The following is a 12375-nucleotide window of genomic DNA, read 5'->3' as shown; positions in this document are numbered from 1 at the left end:
ATAGTCACCAGTAGTTTATACAATGTGAACAATATCCACTAGTATCTGGGCTAAGATTACCAGCTCATTTTATACTGGTAGAGGTTACAGTAAGACAGTGTAGTAGTACAGTATCAAGACACTTGACTCAGCATTTACTATACCCATCTTGTCAGAGCCACCCAAAGTTTCTTAGATGGCATGTAGTAAAAACAAGTGCAAAACTCTCCCTCAAATATTGCACTGGAAATTTTCAAATCATAAACTTGATTTATGATTTCAGCTCTTTTAATCATTTATAATTTACTTTATCATTTTATATTAATACATATTGTAGGTATTTGCCTGAGATGTACAATAAATTCTGGTCTCCTTTTAAAAGACAAAATTTTAAATTTTTGAAGTTCTCATAGCATTTCACAGCTCTTGTCAAATTCACTTTACATCATAGACTGGAGCTGTGATGGCAGGGAAGATATTTAATCTTAAGTATTAGCATTTCTACTAGCACATACCATACCCTTGGCTATAGACTGATGGCCATTATATTATTAGGTAACTATTTTCAGACACTATCTGCTCAGGCCAGATTCAAATGGCTCTATATTTCATTTATTACATCCTCTAAGTCACCTAGCCGCTGTTCAAATTTGTCAGCCTCACCCTGTAACGTATTTGCAAAGTTTTGTACAACTATGAATTATATTTCTCACCTCCACAAATTAAGCCATTAGATCTATCACAGTTGAAGTTATCACATTCACAATATTTGCCAGAGTAGACTTCATTGGTGTTGCCCCTTTTCCTGCATACACATTGTCCGCAAACACACTCCCCATTGTTACTGCATATTTCTGTACTGTTCTCTCTTCTACAGTAAGCATCCATATCTTCACTATTTACTTCATCTGTGCTGCATTCACACTTCTTTCCAATACGTCCTTCGTTACACCTAGAAGAAAAATATATGCCTAAGATTTAAACTGAGTAAAACTCATGTGAACTGAAAATGTTTACACACAATAATATATACAAGAAATAGATTCAACAGGATAGAAGGCAGTCACTGTTTCTGCAGGGAATGGTTTGAGGTTCAAACTAGATACCAGCTGAGACTTAAGTGTAACCATCCTTGGGACTAACTGTGCCATTAAGCAGTTTCTGTGCTGCTTACTTGTTCCAGGTGAAAAGCTGAGGACTGCAACCTATGACAACATGGCTACGTAGCCATTATTTCTGTAAAATGAGATAAATTTTACTTATTATTTTTAATATAAAAATAGTGCCAGTCAGGACCGGCTCTGGCTTTTTTGCCGCCCCAGGCAAAAAAGCCTCCCGCTGCCGCCCCCTCTCCTCCCCCCAGCGCGGCAGGGGAGGGCGCCGAGTCTGGCTGCGGGCCGCTCTCCCTAACCGGCCGGAGCCCCCGGGGGAGGGCGGCGAGCCGGCCGGGGCTGCGCTCTCCCCGGCGGCCAGAGCCGGAGCACCGCACCGCCCCCCTCCAGGTGCCGCCCCAAGCACAAGCTTGGTGGGCTGGTGCCTGGAGCCGGCCCTGGTGCCAGTGGCTATTTACTATGGCTATTACCCTCTACCCCACTTAATCTCCACCAAGGAAACATTCTCGCTTAGACACTGTGCATTCGAGGGCTGAATTCTCAGAGGTACTGAACACCCGCAGCTCCCAAGGATTTCAATTGCAGTGATGGGTTTTCAGCACTTCAGAAAATCAGGAACAAGTGTTTATGAATAAAAGGTGGGTTCTTATGGTTATCACAAACAAACCTGAGAGCCACTTAAACCAGAGATGAAGCTTTAATCAGGAAATCATTCAAGTGTAGAAAAGAGCAAGGAACTATTCTTAATACTGAATCCATTATCTTTTTTGTCTTTGTATGTGAAGTCATAGAGATGTCAGTGACAGTGATGTATAAAAGTAATCTCTTTCTTTCCCCCGGCTGGCAAACATAGGAACTTTGCTTTGTTTATCCAAAGGGAACGTGGAGAAAAACTCTCTTGAAAGTGAAGCAGGTAGTACTTCAGGCAGGTAATATTTGATGACTCCCCCTTTCCAAATGCTTACCAGTTAGAGAAACATGCCCCAATCTGCAAGCATTCAGTGCACACACCACTTCCACTGACTTCAAAGGGAATTCCATATAAAATATCCTGGCAAAATCAGGTCCTACATTAAATATGCTCCTGAAAACTTTCCATTAAATCAATACCTATTGTTGTTTGTCTTTAATAAATAACTGCATATGAGGGAGCTGGGAAAGGGGTTGAAAACTTCGTAATTTAAAAAGAATGGTTAGAGACACAAGATGGCTAAACTGTCATTGCTGCGATGGACACAGCGGTGTTGATTTAGTGGGTTTGGTGAAGATAAGCTAAGTCGATGGCAGAGCGCTCTCCTATCGACGTCTGTACTCCACCTGCCCGAGAGGAGGAAGATAAGTCGGTGCGAGAGAGTCTCCTGTCAACATACAGTGGTGTCTACACCGCACTAAGTTGACCCAAGTTACATCGACTTCCATTACGCAATTTACATAACTGAAGTAGCGTAACTTAGGTCAACTTACAGCGTTAATGTAGGCCAGCCCTCAGATATGTACTCTAGGGTATGTCTACACTTAAAATGCTACAGTGGCACTACTGGTGTCTACACAGGGGCTTGGGTCAGTTTAACAATGTCACTCGGGAATGTGGATTTTTCACACCCCTAACTGATGCAGTTAAACTGACCTAATTTTCTGGTATAGACCAGGCCCCAGTGTTACGCTAAATACAAGGTGGAGCAGTTTATTTAGCAGAAGTGGTTAATCCAGCTTTCCCCCACCCCACGATAGGATAGGTGTTAATGGTCCATGTCACCTTGAATGGTCCCTTGAAATATGAATTAACTGCTTATGCTAAACAATCTGTTGCACCTTGTATTTAGCTGTGACACTCTGGGTATGTCAATACAGCAAAGAAATTCTGCGGCTTGCCTGTGCCATCCAACTCAGATTCATGGGGCTCAGACAACAAGGCTATTTCATTGCTGTGTGTACTTCTGGGCTCAGGCTGGAGCCTGGGCTCTGGGACCCTGCGGGGTGCGAGCCTAGAGCCCGGGCTCCAGCCCAAACCCAGAAGTCCACACAAGAATGAAACAGCCCTGCAGCCTGAGACCCATGAGCCTGAGTTGGCTGGCACAGGCCAGACGTTGGTTTTCTTTGCTGTGTAGACATATTCTCTGAGTAATTTCCCAGAACCGAAGGAGCACTCTGTGTAAACTTGAACGCTTGACTCTCTCTCACTAACAGAAGATGGTCCAATAAAAGATATTACCTCACCCTCCTTGTGTGTCTAATATTCTGGGACCAACCTGACTAGAACAATATTGCATACAAATAATGTTTGGAATGTATTGACCAGACACCAGTGTTGTTCACTACTCTCTGAGAGCTTGGATCCGTCTTCCCTAAAGGTGAAGTTCTTAGGAGTTGAGCCACATTGTCAGATTGTCTTCCAGGTTTTCTAGAAGGAATAATCTTTATTTTAGATATAAGTTTCTTTGAAAATGAAGAGCCCAAACTGGGATTATTGGGTTGATGTCTAAGTGGTCCAGTTCTAGGGCCAAATGCTGCTCTTTTAAAATCCAGTGCAACTCCAGTAAAGCCAACAGAATTAAGTCTAAGGCTACATCTACACTGGGGGGGGGTCGATTTAAGATACGCAAATTCAGCTACGCAAATAGCGTAGCTGAATTCGACGTATCGCAGCCGACTTACCCCGCTGTAGGGACGGCGGCAAAATCGACCTCTGCGGCTTCCCGTCGACGGCGCTTACTCCCACCTCCGCTGGTGGAGTAAGAGCGTCGATTCGGGGATCGATTGTCGCGTCCCGACAGGACGCGATAAATCGATCCCCGAGAGGTCGATTTCTACCCGCCGATTCAGGCGGGTAGTGTAGACCCAGCCTGACTTTCACTGGTGTAATAAAGCAGAATTTGGTTTATAGTTTAATTTCCATAGCTTGTACCAAACACTAATAAATATAATCAATGAAAGGGAATTCCAAATATACATGTAACCACATAGTTCTATATAGCTTAAGGGATTTTAAAACATGTAAAAATTGAAAATATCTACATAATTAGAGCCCCAAACATTAAGGAATAATAAAATAAAGAAAATAGATGAGGAAAATCACAGCATCTTAAAAGCCTTGTCTGTTAATACTGATTGGCCTTGAATTTTCATTCATCACTGGCCTTGAGCAGCTGGTGCCAGCTTGCCAGGCACTCCTTCCAAGAAGCTACAAAATGCATCGTAAAACTCCTTGGAAGAAAATCCAGACTTCATGTCACAAAGGTAAAAATATTAAATGGGTCTTAACATTTAAATAAGGAAACAGGAAAAATACTAAGGCCTCCATATTCTTTGAAGGACCAACTCATGAAGGGCCAGATTCTGATACTTTGACTCATGCTCGGAAGTGCCTTATTACATGAATAATCCCCCTTATTTCAGTAGGACTATTTGTGGAGACAAGTTAGCATTCAACATGGGTAAGGCCCTAAGATGACCAAGCACTGTAAATGTTTCTCCGAGCCAACCTGCCCAAAATAAAAAAAAAGTCTGATTAAAGAAACTATGTGCTCATATTTCCCGTTTGCCAAAAAGAATAAAAGGTCCATTTATTTACCTGCAAGCACCACACTCAAATGTTCCATTTCCCTGATGGCAGTCTGGACTATTAGGAATTCCCTCATTTTGACACTGACATTCACAGATGAACTGAAGATTAATTTCCACTTCTTCAGTGAAACCCAGTGGCTTAATTTTAATGGTTTCATTTTGTCCTGTCTTTGGACACTCGTTAGCGGTTACACTAATCTCAAATTTAACCTGTAAGCAAAATAAATGGATTCTTACATCAGTACTAAAAGGTGCTCTGCCTAAATTATTAAAAAGTAAAATATTTCAGAGAACTGGAGTCTTGTTCAATTCTTTAGCTATTAAAAATGTATGTTGTCAGCTATGTATTGTATATTTCAACCGAACAGAAAAATTACCTCATCTCCAATTGAAATGTTGGCACACTTTCTGCCATTTTCTCCTGTGCCATTCACTCCATTCTTGCAGTAAGATTTATAATTGATTGTTACTCCTTTTGGTAACTTGCTGTTTTCCAAGATAACCTCTGAAGACAAGGACTAAAACAAAAATTAGTTATTAGTTAAGTAATAACTACCATGTAGCTTTAAAAGAGTTGACAAATAAAGGTGGAGCCTATTAAATGGGCATTTCCTGAAGAGAGACTTTCACAAAAATACATTCTCTACACACCAGCCTCAAGTACAGTAAAGGAGAACAAAATCTGGAAAGGAATAAAATTGCACATACAATATCCTTATTAGAAGACACTTTTCAGAATGTTCTGTGGAGGGTCGTTAGGTTTTAATCAGTCCTTTCTCAACCCAGGGTGTTTTCTTAACAGTTCCCAAAGATTCACAGCTTCTGTTATAACCCACTTTCACTATTCTTTGAAGTACTACCATCATCAGTCCAGGACCAGATGTAGCTTCCCTCAAGAATATAACAACATGGTTCAAAGATTATTAAACATAAAGGTTGCTGCGGTGAAGAAAAGCACAGCTTTCTTCCTCTCCTTACAATAAGAAAAGATCATGCAGGGGAAAATAAGCATGTCCTCTTGATCACATCAGATGCAAGAAAATACAATTAATGTTAGATGGGTTTGAAAAGAGAAGGTAAGTATCAAATAAAAAAAAAAGACTTATCAATAAGATTATGCAGAGAGAATGCTAATCTTTACACACAGCTGTGCACTTTTCATCGGAATTTGACAAGATTATGCATTTATCAACATTCCATCTTCTACTCCATTCACAAGGTTTTTAAAAAAGAGCATACCTCAGAGGACTTCTCTAGAATCTGATGCCAATATAGTTTGAGAGGAACAAGAATAAAAGTTACGTGAATTAAAAACAAACTTACATTGTAGGCGTCAATAATCAGTTGAATCACATTGCTGGAATTTGCAGACAGAGTTCCAACTGCTGACTTTGGGATCAGATTTTTCAGTTCCTTTTAATATTAAAAGTAGAAAGTGTAAATTACTTTTACACAAATATAAAACTTTAAAAGCTTCTTTATTATGTACACTGAGATACAGTAGAACATCGGAGTTACGAACACCAGAATTACGAACTGACCAGTCAGCCACACACCTCATTTGGAACCGGAAGTATGCAATCAGGCAGCAGCAGAGAGCAAAAAAAAAAAAAAGAAAAGAAAATACAGTACTGTATGAAACGTAAACTATTAAAAAAAATAAAGGACAGGCAGCATTTTTCTTCCTCATAGCAAAGTTTCAAATCTGTATTAAGTCATTTTTCAGTTGTAAACTTTTGAAAGAACCACCATAAAGTTTGTTCAGAGTTATGAACATTTCAGAGTTTGAACAACTTCCATTCTCAGGATGTTCGTAACTCTGAGGTTCTACTGTATAGAGCCAGGAACAACTCCCAAGACCAAGAAATCTTGCCAATAGTTTCAGTAACTTGTGAAGGAATAAAAACAGTGACTAGAATATTGGAAAGAAAATTCTGCAATCTTTTAAAATTCTTCTCATATCTTTTGATCGAATAAAAAAGGAAGGTATTCTCCTTAAAAAATATTTTTAAAAATACTCTCATTTAAGTTAAGAAAAAAATTCAGACAGTATTTAATTAAGAAGATACTTCTGTAACTATAAAAGGTTTTAGAGCCATAAGCCATATTTGCTTCTGCTGCATTAAAACAGATAGGGAGAGGGAGATCAACCGTCATCAAATGAAGGTGAAAACAAGTTAGTTCTGTTGGTAAAATCATAAAATACCAAAAATGGCAAAACCACCTTTTCAAGCGCTCTAAATCAGGTATTGACAGGACTAGTTTTAAACATGTTTAAGAGTTACGTGTTTTTCCAAAACTCCTTTCCCTTAAGGTCAGCTCTGCCCCTCCCACAATTCTCCTTTGACTCTGCTTCCCCATGCCCCTCAGGTATTTTGAAGCAAAAAGTAGGTTCTGCACTGTTATTTCTAATCTAAAAATAAGAAAGATTAAATAACTTTCTGCTTGAAAAATAAAAGCAGACTGGTAGGTTTGATATTGGGATAGGCAACTGCTCAAGAAGAGAGTGCTTATTAATTAGCAGGCATGGCAAAAATCACTTTCATGATCACCCGTTTTCACACAATTTTAATTTCAAATCAAATTAGTTTTGATGATAGCATACTGGATCATTAGAATCAGCCTCTCAACTGTCTGGAAAAATATACAGAAGCTTATCTCACGTGATTTAAAAAAAAAATGTTTTTTACCTTGTAAACTGCCTGAAACTCCTCAGTAACGGCAAAAATTGTCTGAATGTTGTTCTCACTAAGCTTCTGTACCAGGTGAGCAATGGATGGATAATCCTGTAAAATTAGACATGAAACTTAATTCAAAATTTAGCAGATGCAGAACAATCTTATTTTTTTAATCTTACATAATATTAAATTGCTTTTTGAATTTAAAAAGCACAGGCTTCCAACCAGACAACAATAGTTTAGTTAAAGGGCAAGCTTTTTTAAAAACACAAACAAAAAACTCCCCCAAAAACAAAAAATCCACAAAACCCTTTAAGGCAGCACTGTGTCTACCAGCAGTTGAGTATTGTATAAACACATTTTAGACAAGACTATAATAAATATAAAATAAATCAGATCTTCACATTCCTAATCACTTCCTATAAAGTCTGATTTAATCTCGAACATTAGTGTCCTCAAACATATCTCCTATCATGTTTCATTACACTTTTGACTCAATCAGAACCATTAGCCTTGTGTGGGGTTTTATCCATTTAAAGGCAAAACAAACTGTGAAGCAAATGTATGGTCTATGGGAAGAATCCTGTACCATCTCCACTTGTATGTCCAAAGAGGAGGTCACCCTTGTATGCTTTGTAGTCATCCTGCAGATGGGAGGACACTCTAGACCTCAAACTCAGATGACCTCGAGGGCCGCATGAGGACTAGTGCATTGGCCCGAGGGCCGCATCACTCACACCCCCCACTTGCTGCCCCTGGCCCCGCCCCCACTCCACCCCTTCCATGAGGCCCCGCCCCTGCCTCTCCTCACCTCGTCTCGCCCCTTCCCTACCCCCATTCCAACCCCTTCCCTGAAGTCCTCACCCCAACTCTGCCACCTCCCTGCCCGCAGGGGGTGCAGCAGGGGTGTGAGGTGTGGCGGAGGCTCAGGGCAGGGAGTTGAGGTGCAGGAGGTGTGCAGGGTACGGCAAGGAATTGGGGTATGGGGTGCAGGAGGTGTGCACGGTGCGGCAGGGGGCTCAGGGCAGACAGATGGGGTGCGGGAGGGATGAGGGGTGCAGCAGGGGGTTGGGGTGCAGTGTGTGGCAAGGGGCTCCAGGCAGGGGGTTGGGGTGCAGGAGAGGTGAGGGGTGCAGGGTGTAGCAGGGGGCTCAGGGCAGGGAGTTCGGGTGCAGGAGGGGTGTGGGATGCGGCAGGGGGCTCTGGGTAGGGGGTTGGGGTGCAGGAGGGATGCGGGGTACGGGCTCCAGCCCGGCGCCGCTTACCTAGAGCGGATCCCGGGTGGCAGCGCCGTGCACCGCGGCCAGGGCAGGCTCCCTGCCTGCCTGCCTGCCTTGTCCCCAGCCCCGCTCCGCTCTGCTCCGCTCCAGGAAGCGGACGGAGTCCCTGCGGGGCAGGAGGGGAAACGGCACCATGTGCTGCACTTGCTGCTCCTCCAGGTATCTCCCCACAGCTCCCATTGGCCGCAAGTTCCCAGTTCCCGGCCAATGGGAGCTGCAAGAGCACGGAGCCCTCTACTCACCTTCCACTCCCCTGCCTGGGGCTGCAGGGACATACAGTAATTCAGCCGCTTCAGGGAGCAGTGCGTGGCTCGCGGCAGCATGGGGTAGGTGGGGGGTGGAGGTGGGCTGTGGGGAGCTTGGCGAGCCGCACGAAAGAAAGCCACGTGCTTGAGACCCCTGCCCTAGACATCACTGCATCATCCAGTAATGAGGAGGCTGCATGCAAAGGTGGCTGAAAAGGAGTCTCTTCAACCTCTTTTGCAGGAGGCTCTAGGAGGCTCATTTGATCTCACTTGGCACTGACATCAGTACTGGGAACAACGTCCTGAATACGGCCACTGGTAGGGCATGGGGCCCCCAACCCCTACTAGAGCATGGAACCAAGTCTCTGGACCAATGTGGATCCTCTGTAGCATACCAGGAGCGCAACTCTCTTGATGAAGGTGAACAATGCCTTCGATCCCAAGATTCTAAGGAAGAGACCGAGTCTCCTGACCAGGGAGGTGCCGTACCACACAGTGACAAGGTCTGGCAATGCGTCTCCAAAGACTTAAGCAACAGGGAAAGCATGCTGGGCTTGCCTTTTGATGGTGTCTGGCGAGGAGGTGCCAGACAGTCTCAAGTAGGTACTGGATCTGAATAACAGGGGTAGGTAAGTGCAACAAAGACTACATATCAGCTGATAATAGATCAGCAACTCCTGCACCACCACAGAATCCGGTACCGAAAGGCACTAGAGATCTCATACCACATCACACGCTTCTGGTGTGATTGGGACCGAGAGGGCTGACCTGATGCTGCTGTTGTTGCATGGAAGGGGTTGGTACAGTGCTCCAGCAGCGGTCAGTCTTAATGCCACAGGCCCCAGTGCTGGAATCCATGAACCTTCATGAGGTACTACTGGCACTGGGGAGTGCCTCCTTTCCGAGGACGCTCTACCCTGTTTCCCAGCATGCTTACTGGATGTCAGTGATGGGGATCTTGATCTTTTGGAGGAAGAGTCCTTTTAAGTATCCCACCAGCGTTTCTTTTTTGGTCCTGGGGGAGGAGAGTGCTGCCGAGATATCACAATATCTGGAGGAGCACTCTTGACAGAAGTAGATGTGCGTGCTGTCCACTCGGAACGTACAGTCACCTTAAGAAGTGACAAAGCTTCACCTCTGTATCTTTTTTGGTTCAGGGCTTAAATTCCTTATACATCTGGCACCTGTCCTGGATGTGACCCTCACCAAGGCACTTCACACATCAGAAATGAGGGTCACTTACTGACATGGATTTCCTGCAGCTGGTGCAAGGTGTACAGCCCAGAGAACGAGGCATTCCCCAGTACCAGGTGTCAGTATTCAGAAAAAGCGGGAACTGACAGATCCACTAAACTGTTAAAAAATTAAACATACACTAAACTAACTATAACTTTATAAAAAAAGTGTACCAACTATATACTCTAGAAATAATTTTCCTGAAAGGGAAAACATTGCCAAAGCAAGCTAACACACTCCAACTATCAATTATGGGCAGCAACAAGGAACTGAGGGGGAGTAAGGGTTGGCTCCATCCTTTATAACATTGCAGAGCAGCACATGGCAGCCGAGGACGCATGCACCATCTGGAAAAGTAAGGCTAAGGGAAAGATCTCTGATGCTCGTGCACAAATGGTGTGCACATGTGCAATCATGCAAAGAAGAATGGTAAATAGTGATGAGGAAGGGGCAGTCATTGGTCTATTCAAACAAAATACATTTTAATATAGCAAAATGAAAAGTTACACATCTAAGAACAAGGAATGCAGGCCAGGCCTGCAGATTTGGGGGACTGTATCTTGGAAAGCAGCAACTCTAAAAGGATTTAGGGTTTATAGTCAACAAGTAACTGAACATGAGCTCCTAGTATGATGCTTTGGATGCTTGTGTAAACAAGGAAATAGTGAGTAGGGAGACAATTTTACCTCTGTATATAGCATTTGAGAGACCGATACCAGAATACTGTATTCAGTTCTGATGGCCACATTTTAAAAGGTTTTGAAAAATTGGAGATGATACAGAAAAGAACCACAAAAAAGATTTGATGGCTGAAGAAAACACTTTTGCAGTGAGACTTAAAGAGATCAATCTGTTTAGCTTATTAAAAAGGCAATTGAGAGGTGACTTGATTACAGTGTAATAGTACTTTCACAGGGAGAATATACCAGCTACTAAAGGGCTCTTAAATCTAGCATAACAAGGAACCAATGGCCAGACAAATTCAAATTACAAATCAGACAATTTTTTTTAAACCAGTGACTGTGATTAACCCTTGAAACAAACTACCTAAGGACACAGTGGATTCTCTCTCTCTCTTTATCTTTTCAAGTTACACCTGGATGCCTTTCTGGAAGATATGCTTTAGCCAAACACAAGTTATTAGCCTCAATACAGAGGAACAGGGTAAAATTTAATGGCCTGTGATACACAGGCAGCCAGACTAGATGATCTAATGATCCCTTTCTGACCTTAAACTTTATTAATTTACTTTGGTTTAGGCATGAATACTTACATAGTAATGACTCATTGTGTACATGTTATTTTCCAGATGACACCTCCCATCATTTGGTAAAACAATTCCACCAAGTTTACCATCTCCAGCAAAGTGGAATCCAGCATCCGTAGAAAATACCAACAATCGTGTCACATTTCTCCATCCAATTTGTGTCTTAGGGGAAAAAAAGTTTTTTGATTTTTATTTCATTTTTTAAAAAACTAATCCCCCCCAGTAATTTGTTTAAAGCAATGCAACATACACTTACACTTAAATACAAGAAGGCAGACATGACAAATATTTAAAAAGAAAAAACCCTAAAATAAGCCTTAAAAAGTTATAGTTAGTTTATGCACATATTTTGCTCAAGTCTGTCCTGTAATATTATCAACAACAGTAGCACTTGTATAGCACCTTTCATCACAGGAGAACAAAAATCTTTGACCTAGACTCTTGTCTGTTCTGCTCTCTAAGCACTACCTGAGTGGCACAAAGGATGAAGAAACTGCCCATATCATCCCAACTGTGAAGTTTCCATAAGACATAATGCTGACATAACCAATTCCCATACCACTACCCTGTAGCCCAACGATAGAGAGCATGTTTGGGGTAAAAGTGCACAGTGTGCTCTGGCAAGCTCTTACTGTCAGATGGTTCCAAGGGGACCATTATCAGCTAGTGGATATTAAAGAAACCCCTAGGATGCCCTAAACTGCACAGGTTCCACAGCCAGCACAGAACGGGCCAGAGAATCAGGGGAGCTATAACTAGATCCCTGATATCCGCTCTTCTCTCTACTCCATCCATTGCAAATTGGGCAGAGCAGAAGTTCTGAGCCTATAAATATGGGGCTCAATCCTGTAAATTTTCCCAGCCATCTACAGAAGTTATTACAGGATTGGGGTCCTAATTCATTTAAGAAGGAGGGGGGAAAAAAGCAAAATACCCATATTAGAATCTCAGAAAATTCATAGTTAAAGCTGCAATTCTAAAATAATGCTTTGGCTTCTCCTTTAAATAACAACA

The 12375-nt window shown here is 42.4% G+C and overlaps 1 protein-coding gene across 2 annotated transcripts in view; it reads right to left on the bottom strand.

Moving 5' to 3' along the window:
* The window catches only part of ITGB1 (integrin subunit beta 1), a 77984-nt gene that overhangs the window by 24294 nt on the left and 41315 nt on the right, over nucleotides 1-12375 (bottom strand). For both annotated transcript variants that reach the window (XM_005290977.5, XM_008162917.4), the window contains exons 7-12: nucleotides 11368-11523; nucleotides 7346-7441; nucleotides 5979-6068; nucleotides 5033-5173; nucleotides 4663-4865; nucleotides 693-931 (exon numbers count right to left, since the gene is read on the bottom strand). In XM_005290977.5, coding sequence (XP_005291034.2) covers nucleotides 693-931; nucleotides 4663-4865; nucleotides 5033-5173; nucleotides 5979-6068; nucleotides 7346-7441; nucleotides 11368-11523 — 925 coding nt within the window. The remainder of the gene's footprint in view (nucleotides 1-692; nucleotides 932-4662; nucleotides 4866-5032; nucleotides 5174-5978; nucleotides 6069-7345; nucleotides 7442-11367; nucleotides 11524-12375) is intronic.

The sequence above is a fragment of the Chrysemys picta genome, chromosome 2 (genome assembly GCF_011386835.1).
Source record: "Chrysemys picta bellii isolate R12L10 chromosome 2, ASM1138683v2, whole genome shotgun sequence".
Lineage (NCBI taxonomy): Eukaryota > Metazoa > Chordata > Testudines > Emydidae > Chrysemys > Chrysemys picta.
Note: the sequence above shows the minus strand (reverse complement) of the source record. Positions and strands in the feature narration are given on the sequence as shown.